This window comes from Thermobia domestica, chromosome 16 (assembly GCF_964235325.1).
Source record: "Thermobia domestica chromosome 16, izTheDome1.hap1.1, whole genome shotgun sequence".
In the NCBI taxonomy this organism is placed as follows: Eukaryota; Metazoa; Arthropoda; class Insecta; order Zygentoma; family Lepismatidae; genus Thermobia; species Thermobia domestica.
In genome coordinates this window covers 89,294,021-89,319,379 of record NC_137469.1, presented here as the reverse complement: position 1 = coordinate 89,319,379, position 25,359 = coordinate 89,294,021, and the positions used below count along the sequence as shown (strand labels likewise).

The following is a 25,359-nucleotide window of genomic DNA, read 5'->3' as shown; positions in this document are numbered from 1 at the left end:
ATTAATGGTTGATATTTTACCTATAATTTGAAAAGGTTAGAATTTATCAATGTCGCCTCATAGGAGAGGGAGTGAATGCTAGATGTTAACATGGCTATCCAAAAAATTGGGTGGTTCAGATCCAAACCTTATAGCTGTCGAGCAGTCCACTCTGCCTCATTTTTTCCTACCCTTTTTAGCCCGACCTATTAGAAGAGACGGGCTAATGCAATTGCTCGGGCCGTGTATGTGTATTTGTGCCATGCAAAGGGCACCACATAGAGCAATGCGCTTTTGCACACACTCTAACATTATAAGTTAGTGCCATAGACAACAGAACTAGCACGGTAAAAGTTGTAAGTCGCACCATTTCATTCCAAGATGGTTGCCAAAAGAAAATGGAGACAATGGAACGTGCCGAAGTATAATCGCGCTAATATTCTAAACTGGTGAACCAAATCGAGTGATTTTTTGCACGATTATTGACAGGTTACAGGCTTATAATTTCATGGGGCATGGGCTCCGGCCAAAAGGAATGTTTGAAAATGGCAAAAATGAGGATTCTTATGCGACCTTCTCATTGAAGGCGCGGGGGGGGGGAATGAATCCGACTACTGGGGTATGTGGTCATAGAATTTCAAGATGGCGGCAAAACGAAAATTTGGTCCAGAGAAAGCCCCGATTTCTAATCGTTACGTATTACTGTAATACGTGACCAAGGCATTTCAAAATGGCAGCAAAGAAGAATATGGCGGGCAACAAGATAGTAGTAAAAAAAAAAGAAAAAATCTTTCAGTTTTACGTCCCACGGTTATGCCGGTTAGGCTAAAGGGGACGGTGATTATGAGAAATGAGTGAAATGGTAGAATGAAGAAAGTGGGAGGAAACGGGAGAACCCCGAGAAAACCCACGAGCGCGATGTTTGTCCACCACAAAGTCCACACAGCGCGAGCTGGGATCGAACCAGGGACCCCAAGCAACCGGAGGTGAACGCTCTACCACTGAGCCACCGCGCCCCCAGTAAAAAAAGAAAATGCGAACTCTGACGGAAGGGCAGGCCTAGCTTGTTTTTCACTCACATGCAACATTGTAAAACATATCGACAATTTGTTGTAAAACCTACCTACTTCACATTGTCTACTAATACCATACCTCTACAAAGAAAGAAAACAGGCTAGAAATATAGTACTGAAACGTACTAAACGTCAGTTGTAAAACTGACAATAAAAGATTATAATAATAATAATAATAATAATTATTATTATTATTATAGTAATAATAATAATAATAATAATAATAATAATAATAATAATAATAATAATAATAATAATAATAATAATAATAATAATAATAATAATAATGATGTGAGAAACAGTAATATTAATAATAGTCGTAACATCAGCAATACGCTCAAAGTAGGAAAAAAATACTCGAATTCAAGGGAGTTCTTGTCATAAGGCAAACAACAATAGGTGTATGATCATGGGCGCCCAAAGGAAATTTTCTAGTGGGGACATCTCGATGGTTGCTATATTACAGCTGGTATTTAATATACGTTGTTTTGCAAAATTACTATACATTTTCGTAAGCCAGGGGGCGCCCCCTGTCCCCCTTTGGGCGCCCATGTGTACGATGAAAGGAAAAAGGAACATTTTCAAGTAAGTTCCTCCAAAATTGTACAATCTGTTCGAAAGTTATCATCGAACGTCACATACAAACAGACAGCGCGATCTATAGGGAGCTTCGCACACTAAAATTCCCTAAGATTGTTTCAGTGATACTCGAAGTTTAGATATTACAAAAAATTTCGACAATCTCAGATACTCGAAGGGTTCGAGTGCCGGATAATAAATTTTCAAAACCGAAGTTCGAGAAGTTCTTCAGCCTTATCGAATTTCCTTACCTCTACCTATATCAGAAGCTGTCTCCATCCAGAACTTTAATTTAAATCCTCAAAACCAGATGCGAAATTCTCCTTTTTCTGCCTGTCCTGTTGTTGGTGCAATTGGTAAAGTGACAGTTTGTAGCCTAATGTTGTCTTGGATTTCAATCCCGTTCGGGTAATGCATGTTTTATTCCCCCCCCCCCCCTCTTTCTCTGTCCCTTTCCTGACAGACTACTTAAGACTTGTACATAAACATTGGTTTTAAAGACATGTGGGAAGAAACTATTCTTTCACCTCATTTCAAGGGAAGGAAATTTTAAACGAATACCAGCATATATGTGGTACATATTATGTACACCTATGATAACCTCGATTGTATTATTTTTCCAAACACTCCGATAATCCCGAACGTTTCAAAATATTCAAACAACTCGATAAATTGCGATCATACTTAGATCTTTCAGAATTTGCTGCTTTCAAACAATTCGAGACTCACGAGTGCCTCGAACACTTCGATTGTCTCGAACACTTCAAGACTCGAAAGTTCGATAATTTGATAAAATTATAATTCTTTATCGACGAAACAATTTTGAAATTTTATCGAATTGTTATCGATTACTCAATTATCGGAACAACCCTAGTTGGCATGGACTGGGACCGTTGGTATGTATGGACCACAGGAAGACATTCGTTGTGTACCTGCAGGTGTTAGAAAATCACGTACACCTACAATGCAATACTCCTGCCACACGAAGACGTCATTTTTCAGAACGACAAGGCACGGTGCCACCAAGCCAAAACTCTACTTGCTTGGCTTAAGGAACATTCGACGGAGCTGCAGCGTATGAATTACCTCCTAAGTCACTGGGTATTAATCCTATAAAACATTTATGGGATGTTGAGGAACGAGCTCTTCGCACCATTACTCCTGCACTATCTGTGGGTTCATTGTGAGATACCATCAGGAATATATCGTGGAAACATATCAGCAACAACTAGAATCCATGCCACGCCGTGTCCAGTCTGTCCTTTGAGTAAAAGGTGAACCAACGAAGTATTAAGTACGTGGTCGCAATTCAGTGAGCACTCAGTGTATATTCGTGCACTGCAACTGGCTTACAATAGTAAGTAGTACATGATACATGTAGTGTGGAATCGAGTACAATAGACCAGACGTTGGTAATACAAAACGGGCCACCTCTTCGATTTTCAAAGAGGGTAAATAATAGGTGCACGGTTAGCTGGAACAACTGTACCAGTGTATTAGGTGTATCAAGAACAACAGTGTCCAAAGTGATGACACCATACACAATTTGTGGAAAAACATTATCAAAGAAAAGGAATAGTGGATTGAAACCAAGTCTAGGTGTGGATAGCCGAATATTGAGAAGGGCTGTTACAAAATGTGTAGAGCTAATGCGACATAACTGTCTAAAGAACTCAATCTGCATCTGGAAAGACCTACTTCAATAATCACACTCCACCGAGAGCTGCATTCCCTACTCCTGTGTTAAACGTGGCGACGACTCTAAGCTGGTATGGGTCGCTATTTTACGTTATTCTGTTGATCCTATTGTTACTGTTATTTGCTGTAAATTATACTTAAGGAATTGGCACATACAGAAGAAAAATACTGTACTTAACGAAGTATTTTGGGGTTATGTTTGTAGAAAGTAAATAATCAGTTGTGAAATTCGTTGTATTATGTATACTAATATTTGTTGAAGCAAGTAGGGCTCTATAAAGCACAGAACGTGTTTTAGGGAAGGTATAAAGCTATCACTTAACTATGGGTATTGAAAAGTACTTGTGAGAATAATATTAAAGACGATACTGCCTAAGTTCTACAATTAAACCTAAATAGCAAATCAAACAATTCATAAGTGACAATGCTAACTAAACAAACGAAGATTAATCTATAAAGGTGATAGCAATCTTCTTTTAAATGCATTTTCTGCAGATAACAAGTGTCAACGGACTAATTACTGCCAATGTTTGCGTGGACAGTTTAGGTAATTAGGTGCAAACTACGTACGATACAATGTGTTTTCCTAATTACGATTCAGCCTTTCAAAAAGACAATGCATTAATACACAGTCAGAAATCTTAAATTGTAGTTTGAGGAACATCAGTATGCATTTCAATACATCCCTGGCCCGATCAATTTTCCAACTTAAAACAATATTGAACGTGTGATTTATTTTAGAGCAGTGAGTCCGGCGCAGATTTCCTTCTCCGTCATCGCTGAAACAAATGAGTGGCGCACTGCGCGAAGAACGGTCTATTGCTTCTCTGGGAATGATTCACGAATTTTAAGCCTCAAATCTACGATGAACACGGACTTAGCACAGGATAGAGCTGATCCAAAGCAGCCGCGTATATATATATTAATAATTTGCATCTTGTTCAGGTATTTTCATTATTTTGATAACTATCTGTAAATAATATTATTTCCAGAACAGATTGTTTCCAATTTTTGCACTGAAAACCCATCTAACTAAACACCTCATGGTATAGTTTGTGCTTATGAATGATTGTATTGAAATAATAAACTATTAATAAATTGGAACGGTTATTTTATTAAAACATGTCTTTCTACCTTTCTATAATGATTATCCCATGTCTTATATAGGTTATCTTTAACTAGGAATATACGCAAAAAGCTTGTGTTCTATGTAATAGTGACAACTTAAGAGCTTCTGGTTAAATGGATCAAGAAAATTTATATATACTAAACGCTCCCGTTTCTTAATAGAGTCCACTGGACTGTATTGAGTAAGGTTACATCCGTATTCATAATTTAATTACAACGATCTTCTGTAGTTTTTGGTTCATTTCTTATTTTAATTTTGATTGTAACAAATCAATCATGTTTAAAAAATGTGATATAAAATACCTACGTATAAAGGTAACCAAGAAAGTTCTGTCGCTTTTTGTGGAGGTCTGTGTTCAATTGGCCCTCACACCGTGAGTTAAATGCGAATTGAGATAAGGCGAAGGTCAGTTGTTCGTGTGGGTATATCCAACATAATACCTAGTTGTGACAGTTCAGTTACACCGTGAATTTGCGTCAGGACAGAGTAAATATGGGACCTCCACAGGAGGTCATAAGGGCGTCTATGTTGTACGAATTCAAACTGAGGTCAAACGCCGCTGCAGCGGGCCGGAAGATATGCCACGCCATTGGTGAAGGTGTCGTGACTACGTGGGATAGATGGGTCACACATGATTTGACGCCGAGTCAGAAGGTAATGCGAGCAAACACCTATGTTTCTTTGCTGTCTCGTCTAAGGAAGAAGCTATTTCTGGACAGGGCGTGATGATAAGTGGGTCCTGTACGAAGCTCCACGGCGCCATCATCATTGGTTAGTATCCCATGAACTGGTCCAAAACAGCCGTAACCAGCACTGCACCAGAATAAGATCCTCCTGTGTATTTGGTGGACTGCTCTCGGCATCGTACATCGGAAACTGTTACCAGCTGGTCTGAGCTTCAATTCAACTGTGTACTGTCAGCAGTAGAGCTGTGTTCAAGAAAAACTCAAAACTCTGGAGTCAGCACTTCTGCATCACACAGGGGTCCTCCTGTTACAGGACAACGTATAGCCCCACGTAGCTAGGATGACCTGGGACACCATTCTACGCCTTGGATGGGAAACACTTGCATCCGCCATACTCCCCGGACATTGCATCGTACGATTATCACATGTTTCATTCCTTGGACAATCGCCTTAGAGGACGCCAGTTAAAATCCCTAGTAGAGGTGCAAAATGCACTTGATACCTTCGATTCATGGACCACCAAGTTCTACCGTGATGGAATTTATGGCCTTCTAGAACATTGGTAGAAGGTTGTCGATGCTGATGGGGACTATCTTCCAGGTGCGTATTAGGTGACATATCGATGTTCGAAGTTGGTGGGTGAACAAGCGACAGAACTTTCTTGGTTACCTTTATAATAATAATAATAATAATAATAATAATAATAATAATAATAATAATAATAATAATAATAATAATAAAGAAACAAGATTAAAACAGAAGAGATACAGAAATAAATTGATCGAAATCTTTCAGTTTTACGTCACACAATTATGCCTTGTAGGCAAAAGGAAACAGATGATTAATGAAACTGAATGATTATGAAAGACTTGGTGGAATGAAAATGTGGAAGGAAACGAGTGAACTCCAAGAAAATCTAGAAGTCGATGTTGTTCACCACAAACTCACATGGCCTGGAATCTTACCATGGATTTCGTGCACCACTGGTGAACGCTCTTACCACTAAACAATCGAGAATCTTGATGTCACATCTATCTACGTGTTTTGTCACTGCAGAAAAGTGGAAAAGATACGCTGATATCCAGCTATGGTTGTGTATATATATAATCCTAAATTTATGTCTCCAATAACCTGAATCAAATGACATATCTAGAAATAAATATAGTACAAATAGAACTTTTAAGAAAAATTTTCAGAACTCTGATCAAAACTTACCCTAACCAATATCTTATTCTGGCTCTTGGTGAATAATCTTTGGCGCGACCTCCAAAACTCTTCAATTTAGGATTTCCACATTCTTTTGCGTGAAGGGCTTCCCACTTCAAAACCTGGAAATAGAATATTTAAAGAATAATACCAACATTACAAAAGTAGCTTAATTCGTTTTTCAGCTACATCCGTGACTAAAGTACTATCAATTTTCTTTCGAAACGAAAAGGCAAGAAAAAATTGTAAGAAGCACAAAATAATTAAGAAAGTGTTTTTTTTTATTTTATTTTATTAAACGAAAAAAAAAAAAACTTTAAAAATACTTCCAGCCGAGATAATATGCGCCAGTACGACTTAGCTCTGGATTTTTAGGGTCAAAGCTGAAAAATGACTAACGTACACTGAACAAAAAAATACCGTATATGTACTTATTCAAAGGTTGAAAGCAACTGTTTCGACGCTTAGTCCGTCTGGGGAAAATAATAATAAACAGGAATTTTCAAATTTAAATTTCCAATTGTACTCCAAACTATAATATAATTAGCGTATACCAACGCAGACAGCCTTCATAATTAAAATTTGTCTCACGGTTTTAAGACGTTTCCATCTATCTATTAAAATTCTACAATAGCAACAGAAGCGCCTGAGCTCCAACCTATAACTTTGGATTTCAAAAGCTTTACGGTTATTTGTGATTTCACGTCAAACGAAGACAAATATTTTATATTATGTGTACTTTAAATACATTATTTGAATAGATCTTTTTCATAGAGTTTATTCTTTAAATTATTGTTCAAAGCCTTTGTATTTTAATAAGCCTTTACCAAAATCAATGCAAATGAATTGTGCTGCCATCTTTGGAGTTCTTTTAAACTATACGTTTGTGGATGTTTATGTTTGTGGTCAGTGGCGTATTTAGGGGGGCTTCCGGACTTAAGCCCCTCCACCCGAAATCTTACTTACTATAGTAAAGTATATGAAATATCTTGAAGAATTTTCACATTTTCAGGCAAAGCCCCCCCCCCCCCGAAAGTTAGCAAAGCCCCTCCCGAAACAAAATCGTAAATACGCCACTGTTTGTGGCCAATCCTTTCGACAATGAGATCTTGGAAACTACAGGCTCTGGAAAGATGACGTTTTCACTGATCGATTGCAAATTTTATGTAGATTGTCCAGTTCTAATTGAATATTTAAAAAACATGCCCATTATTTCTTTATTACATTTTTACGGGTACACTGGAAGTGTTGAAATTAGGGGGGAAAAACTACAGCATCATATCCTACGCATTATACACTCCAACACCACATAATAGTAAGTTATAAGGAGGTTGCAAACCTCTCAGGTATTTGTTTCATGGCCAAATGATAATGAAAAACAAAGGATAACTATTTCTCCATTGTAAGTTGAATCTTCATTGTTTGGAGTGTTTTGCCCAATGCACACCATATATCACTGACATTATAATTAATTGTGTGTGTGTAATATATTTGCTTATTACATACTGCATGCAAGAAGAAAGAAAATACAGATCATACATGAATTAAAAACGCCAACCGGAAGTAGGCTCAAATCTTGCAAACGGTGCGAGATATTGAAAAAAGGAATAAAAAAATCTCCTCTTTTATGGTATCTCTTGCCAATTTTCATCAAGACGTCTTTCACTTGTGTCTGTAAAGGGATATGTACAGATGTGAGAATAACAAGGAGATTCATGCTCATATGTGAATGATGCGCTGTGTAGAGAGCGCAGGTTCAGCTAGTAAATGTAAAGAAGTCTAGACGGGTGGGTGTACAGAATTTTTAACATTAACCCATCTGCCCTCCTCCTCAGATCAAAATAAAAAATCTAAAATGGAGTGACACCAGTGAAACAGAGTATGCTAAAAATATATATATATTGTGTACATACACACTTTTATTTACAGTTTAATGTCTCATTTTATTCAATACTGTTTTCAGTCATTTCATGACTCAAAATCACATCTCAGATTCATAAACAAAACCACGATCAGGCAAAAAATAGATGATCAGAACTCACTTCAGAGAGAGCAAAAATAATCAACGAACTTGGATAGTAAACTGAGTAGTACACGACATTCAATATACAAAGCACGTTGATCCAAATATCACACACATGTGAAGTATGAAGTTTCAAGAGAGAGAGAGTAAAATCACCCAATCAGTGAATGGACGAGACTAGAATTATATAACTCCGCTCAATTTGCAGTGTATGTCCAAATTACGTTAACAAATTCTTATGAACTGATTACCTTCCAAGGTGGTCAATAAATTAAGGGAAAAAGAAAAACAACGATGAGGTATCAACTCTATACCCATATGATCTGACTTCCAGGAATTAACTCAAATGCATTTATACAATAAGTGCTTTAAATTACGCAAATGAAAAATTATATCTTCTATGACAAGCAAAATATATCCTATCACCCGACACGAGTTTGACCAGAATTTGACGAAATACATCGACGGTGACAAAGAAACAGATGAATACAATGATGTTCAGCGCAAATTCTCACGGGTCGGGATCAAACTAGAAAAACTTCGAAGTAGATAAGAACGCTCTTGCCACTGGCCTTCACAGTTAGCACTTGGGAAACAACTTTAATTAAAGCGTATCAAACTGTGTCTAGAAAATCAAAATCAGCGGAGTTGCGTATGTACTGACCACCATCATTCATTCAACAATTGTGGCTTTGCTTGGGCTTTGCTTAAAAATGCGATAGTTTGTAAACGCAAAGTACAATGCATGTATATCCTCCTGTATATACCGTAGATATAATATACCGTATTAAATACGAATATCAAAACTACAATGAACACAATATTTTAGAATTTTTTTCGAATGAGCTAAAAATAAGTGCCATATGCATGGAATTGGCAACATTCACTACGGTCAAGGAAAAAAAAAAGATAATTGCTAATGCGTCTTCTATGAAATATCACTGACTTTAGTAGTAATAATCGAAGAGTTTACTTCAACCCTCCATGCTTATTTTGTCTTTCCCCTATATACGTTCATTCTAGGATTTTTGTAAACAATACACGGACAAAGTACTGAATTTTTCATTAACCTTTTGTTTGAATGTTTAATAAGGAACATCAGAAAGTAAATGCAGTTAGCACAACCAAATTAAGGATTATGTTTACATGCAAACCATAAAAAATAAACAATGGTGATTGCACAAACACGTAAGGAGGCACGGTGGCTCAGTGGCAGAGCGCTTACCTCTAGTGCATGGGGTCCCTGGTTCGATCCCCGGCTAAGAAGTTTGTGGTGGACAACATTGTGTCCGTGGATTTTCTCGAGGTACTCCCGTTTCCTCCCACATTCTCATTAAATCAATTCTTTCATCATCATTCACTTGTTTTATTATCGTCTCACTTAGTCTAATGGATATAATCGTGGGACGTTAAACTGAAACATTTCATTTCACAAACACGTAATTATATGCATCGACAGCCGCTGCATACTGATATGCCTTTCTTTGTTAAATGCAGCGCCACGAAATTTATAAACATGTTCTTATATATATACTCTTCATTAGAGTATTTCCAACTCGCAGCAGCTAGACAGTGAAATGTGAAATATCAGAAAGCTTACATAAACAAATAAATAAACGAAACGTACATAAAACTTATATTTTATTTTCTTAAGTTGTATAAACAACATGAAAATCTTAACGCTTCTCTATTTGCTGACCCAACAAGTGCTTGGAACAATTTGTAATAATGTAGTTTAACTGTTATTTACGAAATACTTAAGTAAAGAAGGATAATTTCAAGCTACTTCATTTGAACATGCAAAACAAAACTCAGTACAGCTTATGTAACTGTAATTTAGAATCATGTACCCTACTACAAATAATATTTTTTTTTAATTTTCCGCAGTTTTCATAATTACGGTATTTTGTTATAAATTAACTAACATACCTCTTTCCAGGCCAATTCATTATTAGCATTGTGAATTTGAATTATATTATCCATATCTTCTGGCTGAATATCCGTTTCTTTCCACCTCCATCCTTTTCTTAACATCGCATTCCAGAACATCTGTGAAATATGTACGCTATAATTAATCACCAACACTCATCAACAACACAGCACTTCAAAATATAGTTAGGTACCTAATACTAACACACTAAGTATGAAAACACTATAAAATCAACGCTTGTAGTATAAATATTCAGTCAACTAATCACTATGACAGAATAGGTTAATTGAATACATAATTTAAATCAGGCACCGTTTCAAAGCTTTCAATGATCCAGTCAATCTATCTCTATTCTTGGTAGTGGATTCCCTGAAGGCACCCTTGTCAAAGCAGTCAACGTACGCCTGGCAACCTGGTTCTAGTTAAAATCGCAGATGGTAAGCATGCACAATGATTGCGCAAGAGATTTCTCAAAAGTCTTATCACTCGCATAGTGACTTTAAACTTTCACTAAGGCCTTGGTGTTCATTCACCCCATTTTCGCCCAAAGTATTGCTCGCCTAGAGATGTCATACTTCTGCTTTATGAAGAGCATACGTCACAAAAACCTACCATTCATGACATCGTACTAAGTGGTCTCTATCTGCGAGATTCGTTGCATCTCTACATAGTCTCATAGTTACTTCGATGTGGTTATGTAATTCGGCATAACATTTAAAATTCCCGTTATGTTAAATTCGATTGAAATAACGGTTTACAAACAACGATTTCTATTTGTTAGTGATATGAACTTCCCTCTATACATATTTCGACCTACGTTCAGTTTAGAAAACCAAGAAACGTGTGAGAGACGCCTAAAGTTTCAGGATTATTTAAACATTTAACAGAACAAGCATCACCAAGTCTCTTAGAGAAATGAAAACGTCATATTTCCACCTGAAAAGATAAACATTTGAAAAGATTCTATATTTAATTACGAATTAGAAACTTGGTTAACGATTGACTACAAGTCACTGACGCATACACAAAACTTTTGCCTGTAAGAATTTACAGGAATTCCTATGAATAGGAGGAAGAAAAACAAGCAGTTTTCCTTTAAAAACGAATGAGCAATGAAATGACATCCGCAAATATTTCCTAAAGTGTAAACTTCAAATTATTTTTAGTTTATTGTATGTTTAGTTAATAACGTACCTGCTGTGATGGGTAAACCCAAAACTCATCCGTTCCAGCCTTTGGAATATTTGAAACTTGTCGTGACGTGGGAAGAGGAAACGGTTGATCTGGTGCAGGTCTTTGGTTAGGTGGAGGCATCTGAAAGTAAACGTATGTCCTTTAAGAAGTAAAAGAGATAAAAAGGTTACTTTTTCATATTTTTTTTTATTTTTTATTTATTTATTTTTTTTAATTATTTTTTAAATATAGATATTGCATATTTCTGAATCCACGACGAAGTTTCTCGCCGCAACTTCGTGCCCAAAAGTAAGTCGCATGTGGAGTTTTTCTTTACTGAACAAGATCGTGGGTTTTCGTTAAGCTCTAACTTTACTCTCCTCCTCGCCTACTGCTTTAGTCTTGAACACTCACAGGTTCAATGAACCTTTCCAGTGAGGATGACTTTAACAGAGATCTCTATCTTATTTGAATTTTTAGTATAATTTTATAGTAAGTTCTGAATATATACCCAGTATGTGTTGCACACGTATTTTTTGTAATCCTTTGTTAAAAATATTAAGGGGGGAGTCTTGGATTCAGAAATATACGGTATTTATTCTTACATAAAATGAATAATATATTTAATAATAATGTACACGAATATAAGAGAACAAATGAGTCCTGAAAAGAGCAAGGACTATAACTACTTAGCATAAAACAGTGATAAAGTCATTATTCAACACTAAACCAGGTACTCTATTGCGTATTCATTTTCTCTTCTGTACTCTTACCTACTAATTCATTTATTACCATTCTCCTCTCTCTACTTTCAACCTGACCACACTATTATGTGTCTGTATTGCAATATAGTGCCCAATGCTTTACAGCCAGTGTTCTGCTCTATTTTCCTCGTTTCTTCCTATCTAATAAACGTAATGGAAGAACTCATGATACATCATCTCGTTTAGTGGAGTGTAATCCATGTTTCGAAACGGGCGAAAAAAGTCTTTTTTCAATATATACCGCTTATGTATGTGCATAGGTGTTTTAAAAATGACATGTACGGACAACAAAGAGCTATTCTACAAAATACTAAAAGTAAAAGGCGTAGAGTATTGAAACTTACAGCATGAAAACTAAATCTCACCAAGTTTCCTTTCAGATATTATGAAACACCTTAATACACAAGTTTGACTGCTTGGCGCACGTAACAGAAGCTCATATGCGAAATCCCAGCAAGTCGATTGTAAAGACAGACAGAGAGCTTGGTATACCATATCTGACAGTATAGATAATGCTGCAGAAGCCAGTCACCCCTGCCGGCTAATCTTGATGATCTGAAGAATACAATCAGAGCGGCTGTAGGTAGGTTGACTAGGATATGATCCGATATGTGTGGATGAAGTTGCGACTACCGTCTAAACGTGTGACTAAAGGAGAGCATATCGAGCACTTTTAACAATTGTAGCAAAAAGTCGGGAGCTTTTGTTTTCATATTATATGTTTCAATGCTCTACATTTTATAAGTTTAACACAAGGTGCGAACGAAATCAGATATCATTTGTAGTACCCCTGCACATACACAGGACATGTGAAGGTCACTTAAATATTAGTTTCTTCATTTTCAAATTTTCCTTAAAAGGATAATGGTTCAAATTTAGTATGTTTGTGTGTTGTAGTTGCAAGAATAAAATGGAACAATAGTCAAAGTGTATACTTATCTTTTCTCTTTCTGAAAAAGTGTATATCACTCCAACATTAAAGGGAGTTAGGGGAAAAAAACCTCAATTGCAACATTTTTAACTATATGAAAATCTCCATTGTCATTTTATGCCGTTATAACATGAAAACTTTTCCAAGTTCTTCAATCAAATTATGGGACATTAAAAATACGTTTTTATCATCAATTACGGGAATATGAACTATCAAGTGATTGCAATTATTAAAATGCAGTATTTATTTATACTTCTTATTTACTTACTGATGGGCGCTACAGCCCTTGGAGGAACCTGTCCTCTTTAAGCACTCTCTTCCATTCTTCTCGATTTTCTGTTTTTCTTCTTCAGCCCTAATGCCTGATTTCTTTACATCTTCTTCTATGTCGGCTATCCATCTTCTTCTCGCCTGCCTCTTCTCTCTCGACCATCTGTTTCCTTATGAATACCTTCTTAACCGTTCTACTTTCGCGCATGATCTATACATGTTCTGCCCATCTTAGTCTTCCCTGTTTGATTCTTACAATTATATTTGGACGTATAGATCTTGTAATTCTAAATTTTTCTAATGCGCCACGTGTTTTCTCTCTAATTCGTCCATATATTTTTCGCAGGATCTTTCTTTCTCATCCCACTAACCATTCCTCGTCTCTCGTGGTCATTACCCAGCTTTTTGAATCATACGAGACTATTGGTTTTAGTATCGTATTGTACGGGTTTAATTTTGTTTTACAGCTGACTTCCCAGATTTGAATACATTCCATGGTGCGTTATAACATTTATTTCCGCTTGTAAGTTTTTCTTATATCTCATCTGATATTTTATTGTCCTCGGTAATTGTTGTGCCTAGGTAATTAAACTTCCTTGTTCTTTCTATTCTATGATCATACATATTCATATCTCCTCCCTTATTGGTCTTTTTGCAATCTTCCAGTTTTATATATATATATATATATATATATATATATATATATTGTTTTGTTTCCATTTATTTCTAAGCCTATTTCTTTTGCTTTTGTGATTTTTTTCTAGTGTATGTTTCCTGTTAGGATTGCTATATCATTTGCATCTGCTAGACTTTGAGCTGTTCTATGTAAAATGGTTTCTCCTGGGTTAATAGGGAGTTGTAGTATTACTTTTCTTAACGCTATGTTAAAAAGTAATGTTAAGATTACATTGCCTTGTCTTAACCCCTCTTAACTACTTTACACTTTGTAGTTTTTAAGGTAATTTTGGTTAGGTTTCTTTGGGATCCCACATTCTTCCATTACTTCAAATAACTTGTTTCTGCACAGACTGTCATATGCTTGCTTAAAATCTACATACACCTGGTACAGTGGTTTGTCATACTTGTACAATTTTTCTAGTATTTGACGTAGTGTGAATATTTGGTCTGTTGTCGATCGTTGGTTCTGAATTCTGCCTGATATATTCCTATTATGTGTTCTGCCCAGAGTTCTTGTCTTATCGATAGTATCTTGCTAAACAATTTGTATGCTACATTTAATAATGTTATCTCTCTATAATTTCCGCAGTAAACCTTACCTCTTTTCTTATGTATCGGATGCTTTATCCCCATATACCGTCCCTTAAGCATTTTCTCTTTTACCCAATCTCCATTATTAACTGATGTAATGGCCTTGCCACAACTTCTTCATCTCCCTTCAGTAGTTCTGGTTCTATTTCAACTTCTCCGGGTGCTTTGTTGTTTTTTAACTTTAGTATTTTCTTTTGTACCTCTTCTAGTGATGGAAATAAAACTTTTAAGTTTTACGTCCCACGATTATGCCGGTTAGGCTAAAGGAGACGATGATGATGAGAGATAAGTGAAATGGTGGAATGAAGAAAGTGGGAGGAAACGGAAGAACCCCGATTGATTGATTTTGAGTTTTACGTCCCGTTCAGCAGCGAGGCTATATGAGACGTGGACCTACTGATTAACGTGGAATCCGAACCACATGAGCTCCCGCCGGGAATTGAACCCGGGTTTCGCGCGCCAGGAAGAACCCCGAGAAAACCCACGAGCACGGTGTTTGTCCACCACAAAGTCCACACGGCGCGAGCTGGGATCGAACCAGGGACCCCAAGCACCGGAGGTGAACGCTCTACCACTGAGCCATCGCCCCCCCTAGTGATGGGGATAAAGTTTCTTCTAAGTTTTCCTGAGGTATTTTCTCTTTACTTATTTCTCCCTTTTCTTTCACTTCTTCGCCTCCTTCATTTAATAGTTCGCAGCAGTATTTTTTCTATCTCTCTAATGTTTCTCTCTCTCTCTCTCTCTCTCTTTTTTTTTTTTTTTTTTTCATGTTAGGTTTCCGTTGCTTATCTTTGTAGAACACTGCTCTTAGCTGGAATTCTTTCTTCATTTTCCTCGTTCTCCTATAAAACTTCGATTTCCAGTTTCTTTTTCTCTAACTCTTCTATCCTTTTATTCTCATTCTCTCTTCTTCCTTCTACATAGTTTATTTGATATTCTTCTTTTCTCCGTATATTCGTTAACTTCTTGTCTTGTCCGTCTCTGTACCATTCTATTCCTGGCTTCGTTTCTTTCTCCTATCGCCGCTTCACCTTCTTCGTCGAGCCATTTCGTTTTCTTCTTCCTTTCTACTTTCCTACGGTTTCTTCTGCTGTGTTATTGATGCTGCATTTAAGTATGTTCTATTTCATATCTAAGCTACTTTCTTTCCACTTCTCCCTTTTTGCATCTAGCTTTTCCACTAGCTTTCTCTTGTATTTATCAAGCAATTCTCTATCATTCATTCCTTTTTTCTTTGTTATTATTGTATCTATTTTTTGTCTATACGTTGCCTAACTAGGAAATAAACCGTATTCCCATCTACTCCTCTACAGTTACTTACTTTCATTATGTCTGATGCAGGTTTCCACCCGGAGAAACCCATGTTTTTCTCTGTATATCCTTCTTAGGTTACCAAGTGTTACCAAGGCGAAGTCTATAAAGGTAACCAAGAAAGTTTTGTCGCTTTTTATGGATGTCTTTCAATTGGCTCTCACACCATGAGTTGAATGCGAACGGAGATAAGGTTAAGGTCAGTTGTTGGTGTGGGTATACCCAATATACTACCTGGTTGTGGCAGTTCAGTTACACCGTGAACTTGCGTCAGGACAGAGTGAGCTTGGGACCTCCATAGAGCGTCATAAGGGCATGTATGCTGTACGAGTTCTGGGGTCAAACGTCGTTGCAACGGGGCAGAACACATGCCAGGCCATTAGTGACGATGTTGTGACTACGCGGACAATGCAGCGGTGGTTTAACAAGTTTAAGGACGGTGACGAAACACTCGAAGAGGCACCACGTGTCGGAAGATCAACACGTGTAAAAAATGAAGATCTTTGGGCGCAAATTGAGGCGAACAGTGGCCAGATATGTGAGGAACTGGGACTACAATTCAGTGAGAGTCTAGAAACTATTCGGCAGCGCCTCAATCAACTTGGGAAGCACTACAAGTTGGGTCAATGTGTCACACATAATTTAACTCCTGGCCAGAAGGCAACGCGAGGTGTTCCCTTGCTGTCTTGTCGGAGGAAGGAGCCGTTTCTATTGGCATGTGATGAGAGTTGGATCCTGTACGAAGCTCCACGGCGCCGTCATCATTGGTTAGCATCCCATTAACCGGTTCCAAAACAGCAGAAACCAGCACTACAGCAGAAGAAGGTCCTACTGTGTGTTTGGCGGACTGCTCGCGGCATCGTACATCGGGAAGCTAGTCTGAGTATCAATGCAACCGTGTACTGTCAGCAGTTGAGCCGTGTTCAAGAATAACTCAAAACTCTGGAGTCAACACTTCTGAATCACACAGGGGTCCTCCTGTTACAGGACAACGCTAAGCCCCAAGTGACTAGGATGACCCGGGACACCATTCTACGCCTTGAATGGGAAAAACTATTGCATCCGCCATACTCCCCGGACATTGCACAATCCGATTATCACCTGTTCCATTCCGCGGACAATCACCTTCGAGGATGCCAGTTAAAATCCCTAGTAGAGGTGCAAAATGCACTTGATATCTTCTTCGTTTCACGGCCCACCAAGTTCTACCGCGATGGAATCCATGGCCTTCCAGAACGTTGGCAGAAGGTCATCGATGCTCATAGGAACTATTTTAATCTTCCAGGTACATCTTGGGTGACATATCGATGTTTGACGGTGGTGGGTGAAGAAGACTTTCTTGGTTACCTTTATATTAATTTCAGTCTGCCATCATTCCAGTTATCGTGTAAATTTCCTTTCCTATCGTGCTTCTGTATATTTCATCTTTTCCTACTTGCGTACTTAGATCCCTTAGTATTATTTTCATGTCTTTGTACTTCGCTTACTTCGTTTTTCTTTTAATTTGTTGTGGAATTGTTCTTTTTCGTCCGTAATTGCCTCTTCCATTGGCACGTACACACTGAATATTGTCGTAGTAAAATATCTCCCTCTTATTCTTAGGCTACATATCCTGTCGTTGATTGTTGAGAATTTCATTACTTGTAGTATCCGCATCTCAGGAGGTTGCAAGTCTACGGAATTCGATCTTCGCGACCCTTCCAGCTGAGTTTCTCCACCCACTCCCGGCTGTGAAGATTTTTTTCAGGGTGGCCAGTCTTATATATACAAACATACGACTAACTCTATTTCTTGAAATGGAAGGGTCTTGGAGAAAACGAAGCAAAGGAAGGGCAGATAGTGTTAGGTGTGTGCACTGTCCATTCTCAGCATGGCACTTGACACAATCTGTTTCACATTTATCACATGGCTACTGGTTCCCATTTGTAAAGAATACTCTCATTTCACGATAATTTAGAACTCGTTTTAAGTCCTCCCAGTGAACTTTTTTAAGTGTGTATTCATTCGTGCTTCAAGATAAAGGATTACCTTTTCACTTATTGACAATTCATCCATAGAAAGTATCCTACAATATAGAAAAACTAAGAATACTAACTGCAACTTTTTCGTTTCATTTGACCGAGATCCCGCCTCTATGTTGGATACCAAATGTCCAAACTCTTCCTGTTTTCCTTTTTCATATCAGACAAATACTGGGACCGACACTTAGAAAAGCTTAAACCACTTTCTTCCTCATTTTATGTCATAAAATGTAAGCAGGTATTTAGACTTGAGATAAAAGTATACGTGCAAGATGCCAACAAAGGAAACAATGTGAAGTTTAGTCTAGTGGCATTTTGATGTCCAACAATCGCAAGTTTTCTCACCTTTCTACATATGAACTTATACATAAGAATATTAATTAATAATAATGTCTCAGCTAAATCTATTATCCATAAAAGCATTATGACGCGATTGAAATCGATAATTTTATATCAGTTTTCCTTCTCATTATCCTCTTTCTCTGACATTCTAATTCCAAATTCCCATTCCAATTCCGAGGCTGGCTTAGGGTATCAGCGACTGCTTATTCGTCATGTCATTCCTGCTTATTTCGTAGATAAGCTCCATATCTGAGGATCTTTCCACTATGCGCAATCCGTGAACACGCCCGGTCGCATCCGGCATGTGTGGACCTTTTTGATCACGGGTTATTTATATCTCTATTGATACAAAACATTGCTTCTACGGATTGATCATGCGAAGAACGACAAATGATTAAAGTTACGAAAATAAGTTAGAAGGAAGAAATTTTAATATAATTACATGTTCTTTTAGAACTGTTGGTTACTAAAAAAGCAAACGAATTGGCCATAAAAACAAGTTGCCGCCGTGTTGCTGTTATTACGTACAACAAAACCTTGCGTTTAATTTTATTATCTTTATTTTTATAGAAGCTGAAAGTTTATTACTCTTTCAATTAACATATGTCATCTGCAACCTAATTGACCTTAAAGGACATTTCGTTGTACATTCATCCCTCATTTCAACGAATAAAAAGGGGAAACATCGATCCAATATTAAGTTCCGACACCAAGTCTGTAGTGGCTAATATTCACAATCACATTAAGAAAGAAAGAAAAATAATACAGTACTGTACTTTTAATCAAGCAAATATACACTCTTAAATGTAAAATATCTGTACACTGTAAATACACAGTTGTAAGATAATATATTGACAAATTGGAAGAAGTGATAGTAGACATGGAATTAACCAAAAAGTGTTTAATGAACGTGGGTGGAAAGCAGCACCATTTTCGCGTGATAGGCGTTTAAAAAGTAGCGAACGTGTGACATAATGCCGAATATCTCGTGAACGCGGAAAAATATCGCGTTGAGTCAAAAGATTACACAAAAAGTAGCACCTGTCAACTAGAATAAAACACAGATGAGAATAAGAGTATTGCGCGGTGGTCGCGCAACGAGGATCCTTACAGTTAGAAAGAGGATACATATATGTATTCCATATCTGTGGAGATCCCTATTATGTGGTGACCATTCCGTTCCTATCTGTACGCCTGTCTTTGCATTTGCTGGGCACGACTTTCTTTGTAATCTCTCCGCGTTCATGAGATGTTCGCATATCAGCACCTTAAAAGCACTTTTTGAACGTCTGTCATATGAAAACGTTGTCACTTTTCACTCATGATCATTAGATATTTTTTGCTTAATTTCGTGTCTACTATCATCTCCAACAGTCTGTCGGTATGATCTTACAACCCATATACACTATAATACACTAAATTAAACGTTTTAAATTGAATCAGCTGCTCCAGATTTTGACCGTTCCTTCCAATATCCTTAACAAGAGATCCGTAAGACCGCGGGATGTGCGTACTTTGTACTTAAACTCAAGATTACCTATGTTCACTGAATATCATGCTCTTTCTACTTTTAATAGGACAAAGAATCAAAAATGGAAACTATACATACCATATTTGCTGGGTCAATATCATAATCAGTAAGATGAGATCCTGATCCTCGTTGGTAATCTTTCGCTGAAACCGGACATTCGCTTGCATAACCCTAAAATGAACGAAAATACAATATTATAAATACCAAGAAAATGTCAAGTAACACTTACGAGTTAGATTTACACTTGAAAGCAACGAATAACGAATTTTTTAATTATTCATTCAATGAATGAAAATGAACTGTACGGACTTGTCTATAGTTGGATCCTACCACTGTCTATAAATATGGCAGCTCACCACACCAAATGTCCCAAAAGTTAGCGTTCAGTCCTGCATCTTTTGGACTAATGATTTGGTTAACTTCAGAAAAATTTCGCATTTCTCAAAATACACTCACATTCAGAGTATATTTCTCAGAAAACTGACGAACATGTGAAAATTACGGAAAATGTGGCTTCGGCGGAGATTGACGCCAAGGTGAGCGTTATAGCAATGCTGGAACATACATCGGGATGTACTTACATTAGGTGGTTCTTTTGCGCCAGTTGCACGTATGCTATAGTAGGCAATAGCAGAACATTTCAATAACGGGATGTGGTTACTCTGAATGGGCTATACAGGTTCTATGACTCCTTAACTGTACACTCATGTCCAAAATTATTGTCGCATATGTTGTTGTAGGAATATAAATATGTTATAAATATGTTGTTGTAGGAATATAATTTGATAACGAATTCGCCCGGTATTTCTTATAATGTTAGTATGTGTATAATCGGCAAAGACATGTATGTGGCAAATTTCATGTCAAACGAGCAATAAATAAGAACAATGAAACGAAAATAAAACTTTCTTGTCCATTTAGAAACATTTTGTTTTACTCATTCTAATTTTCGTATTTATAATTCTTTTCCTATGAAATTTACCACAAATATACATTTCCCGATTACACACACAGTATCAGTATTAAAAGTACCCTTGCAGAATCACTATCATATTATATTCTAACAAGCAGGCAATCTGTCATTTTGTATGGCTAATGTATCCCATTCCTGGGCAAACATTTCAAGGGCAGCAATTGCCAGGGTGGCGGAGCTGGGGCTGCCAATAGTCCTCGGCACGCCCAATGGATTTGGTTTTAAGATCCATGCAGCCACGTCAGACACGTCATGACCTCATGATCTACATATCCCTCCACCAACTGAGCTCTATGTAGTCTAGCACTACCATCCATCAACCCACGTCTGTATGCACCACGAAAAGATCTCACCAACTATTACAGGATAACTCCTCTATAATTCCCGCCCATCACAGTACACTGCTAAAACATATGCAGTGATGTATATGGTCCTAATATTGTGTAACACAGGATTCCGGCATTTCCATAACGATGCCTTTTCACAAGATTAAATGGGGTGTAGCGTGACAACCACTTTCAAACTAAAATGAGACTTATCGACAGTACACTACAACAGGGTTCGGGCATAGTGGGCAGTACACGGCAAGCCTGCAATGTGGTGTAAGAGGAATGCATCTTGTGGGTAATTATGCACTTGTGTAGCCGGCAGAAGTGTTTTAGAGGAGTGTTCCGAGGGCTCTTGCGAGTGTTGACGCTGTGGAACATAGGTACCTTTGGACATTTCAGGTCAGGTAATAACCATTGACCCAAACTGTGGCATATACGAAACTGTCTATGTTGCCGTTAAAGATTTTCACTTAAATGGAATAGTTTCTAAGCCACGAAATAACTTTGTTGACAATATTAAACACCCTATCCGCCAGTTACTGATTTCGGCTGTCCTCTAATTTACCGAGTACTTGGGAATATGTAGTCATTCAGATGTGCTCTCAGTCCACCTGTGTGTTCCTACAACTCGTAGCTCGGGTCAAATGTTTGAAACACATCGCAATTAAGAAATTCGCTAAACACTAGTTCCCAGGCAGATTAATGTGGACCTGTCATGTTGCTGACCCACTTGAAACGTTTATCACACAAATTAGGGGTGCTAGGTTACACTATGGAACTTAAACAATTACAGTGTTACAACAGTTTCTAGTAGATTTTGAAAATCCGACGAATATGTAAAACATACAGGAAATGTGGATTCGGGAGATTCTTCTTTTTAACATGATTGTGTAATCGATCTTAAAAGGTGTTATCGGAATTCTCCTTCTAGTGAAGCTTAACTACAAAAATTTAAAATGAAAGTTAAGGATTATATCGTATCTCGTACGAAAGCTTATTTTATATGTTACGTATCCAAGAAAGAAAACAAAATCCGTCGAATACTAATGAACAAATGATAGAGCTGAAAATATAGCTCTCAAAAGTACTGGATATCACATTGTAACAACGAAGTTGTCATGTGGTTACACCGTTACACCCTCTGTGACTCGTAATTAGGATTTTGTAATGAAAGTTTCGTTGTCTGATCACAGCCCAATGAAAAAGTAAGAAATGGAGGTGCTGAAACTGTTACAGCAGTTGACAAGTAATAAATGAGGTATTTACTTATGGAAGTTATACAAGATACATACCGAATACTTAGGGGGGGGGGAGAGAAGGGATTCTTACCATGTATCCTAGAAATAACAATATAGTAACAGAGGATTTCAAGGCACCACCGATTTCTTTCTCAACATCTCTTTTTCCGCTACTCTATCAACTAAGACATGGTAAATGGGTTCTTTTCTTTCGTTAAAACCATCCTAAACAGAAAACTTTTGTGAAGAAAGTTTAATCCACATCTCCAAAAGTGTTAAGCGCAACTTTCTCATTTCTACTTCCGATCACAACAATTTCATAATCTAACGATGTTGGTGACAAAACTTTCAACAAGTCTAATCTTCCATGATTAATTAGTATTTCGGAAGAAAATTTCTTAATATCGAAATGTGAAACTTTTTAGTGCCTTGTAGCGGTTGCTTGATTCGGAGTGAGGCGTTCCTTTTAGCATTGAGGATATACGAGATATGGGCCTACAACTTAACCTAGGATCCGAACTACATAAGTTCCTATCAGGAATTGAACCCGGGTCTCCCACAGACAAGGCACGTACGCTAACTATATAGTCACGAGAAAGTTCTGCTTCGTAACAGCTTTCCATATAGCGTAGTTCCTACATCTTTAACCAACATATTTTGGAAAGTGGACTGAACTTTCTCTTTATTTATTTATTTACTTTATTTTTTCTCTCACTAAAGCATAAATTTTTACGGAAGAGAAGAACCCATCATCATGATTTAGTTGGAAGCGTAGATGATGATTCACTGAGAAATAAGGAAGTGACACCTTGAAACCATATGTTGTGGTGGTTTGAAACTATACGTTATGATTGTAATTGAGTTGATTTTGAGTTTAACGTTCACTGTAATTTCAGGATGAAAAGTAAGAAATGTCTTTCCTCCTCTCAATAATAATAAAGAATATGTTACTCTGTAGACCAGCATCAGTTAATCCTTGAACCGAAGTGCTGGTGAGAACTTCATATGGAGCGGTACATTACTAGTACATAGTAATTCATTTTAAACGGCTGGTTTTGAAAGTCACGTAACTTTGTTCATACTGAATCAATTCTGTGTGTTTTGCTTTTAAACGACATTGCAACAACAGGAGTTTAGTTCTGTGAAGTATTCGAGTGATTTCTTCACAGTCACAACAGTCCGTAAGTTATTTTTTCTTCCCTTCCACTTTGACTGTCGATCATATTGTTTGTGTTGTGACGATGCAGTACATATTGGCTGAGCGTGTTTTTGGTGTAAAACCTTTGGATAACGAATTCCATTACAGCTATATATATAGTATGCAAATTCCTCCAAGATCGAAATCAACAATATTGACACAAATACTGCACAGAACAGCCAGAAACGTGGTGTGACGAGTATGGATGAGTCTACAGAAAGAAGAAAGTCATTTTGGCATCTACTGTAAGGGTAAGCAACTTTTCCAGATACATGGAGTATTTTCATATTCACAGCTACCATCAAACAGAACTGGGACAATTTTAAAAAAGTACGTTTTAAATAAATCACCCTGTATAACATAATGAAATTTATATGCCATATTGCTACTATAACAAATTAAATTCTTGTAGCTCCATTTAACTAAATAACAACCACTAAACATGCTTTTCGCTAATCAGTCGGTGTCTACGAAGAAATAATTTGTATATTTTAGTCTGCACAACCTGACTCCTGCAACATTGATCGCTCAACAATTTTATGTGACTGATGTGGTAAAGTAACGTATTTACTGAAGAAGATGGTATCAGACATTTTATTAACTCTTTTATTAGAAAAGCAAATTGAAGCGTAACTTCCATCTTTAGGAATTAAGAATAAATAATTCTAATAATAATACTGTATAAATAATTCTAATAATAATACTGTGTTTTGTTTCACGCTATAAAATACGGTAAATTCCTGAATTATAAGGATCCAATATTCTAACCGAAAGTAATATAATTATTCCGGTTTCAATTGAGCATAACTTAATTAATTTAAACTTATAATAATTCTATTATAAAATTAATTCAAAACCAATAATCAGGAACACGTTTACCACCTCATTTGCTTCGTTTACCACATCATTTGCCACGTTTGCCACCTCACTTGCTCCCTTTACATCACTTGCCACGTTTACCACCTCACTTGCTCCGTTTACCACATCACCTGGAAGACTTTTAGTTGAACCTTCAGACTTGTCAACCACGTCATTTACCTCGTGAGATTTGTGAGACATTGGGCATTCAGACGGCGGTGTTCCTAAAATTTTACAAGCTGTTTCCTCTGCTGCAGATACGGCCACCGTACTTCTTATATCCTATAAAAGAAATTGGAGTGTAAAGGCCACTACTTACACAACAAAAATAGGAATATTTATTCCTTTCATAATGTGGGCTTTATTTCTTACAGCTACTTACTTCTTAAACAAAGCAATTTTTTACTTATTTCAAATCATAGTTAATACAAGTTATCATCAGCTAAAGTCTTCTGCAATAAAAACGAAATAATTAAACATTGATTATTGAGCGTATGGAACACAATATAATAATATCACAATTAACCTGAATAATGCTCCTTTTTATGTTTTTAGTTGATATTTCCGGTACTTCCCACGGATACGCTTCTTCTGGGCTAAGGCTTAAGACTATCCTTCTATGCTAATCTTCACATATTTATGTTGTAACAAGCAGTGGTTTGAAAAATATACAGAGTGCCTGAGAAGTCCCTAACCACTTCTGGAAAAATTCTAACTTTCTTTTTGCAGGTAATCTGAAAGATAATGACCCAAAAACAACGAATAGACACCTTAAAGTGGAAACTCAATGGACCAATGTTTGTCTCTTTATTGTAGGTAATCTGAAAAACGTTGACCCTACAACAACG

General features: G+C 37.0%; 1 protein-coding gene across 1 annotated transcript in view; it reads right to left on the bottom strand.

The window, feature by feature from the left end:
• Positions 1-25,359, bottom strand: part of Cchl (Cytochrome c heme lyase) — a 58,209-nt gene that overhangs the window by 2,413 nt on the left and 30,437 nt on the right. The window contains exons 3-7 of the mRNA XM_081742735.1: positions 24,692-24,793; positions 19,994-20,086; positions 11,498-11,617; positions 10,303-10,422; positions 6,360-6,472 (exon numbers count right to left, since the gene is read on the bottom strand). Of these exons, the coding sequence (XP_081598861.1) occupies positions 6,360-6,472; positions 10,303-10,422; positions 11,498-11,617; positions 19,994-20,086; positions 24,692-24,793 (548 nt within the window). The remainder of the gene's footprint in view (positions 1-6,359; positions 6,473-10,302; positions 10,423-11,497; positions 11,618-19,993; positions 20,087-24,691; positions 24,794-25,359) is intronic.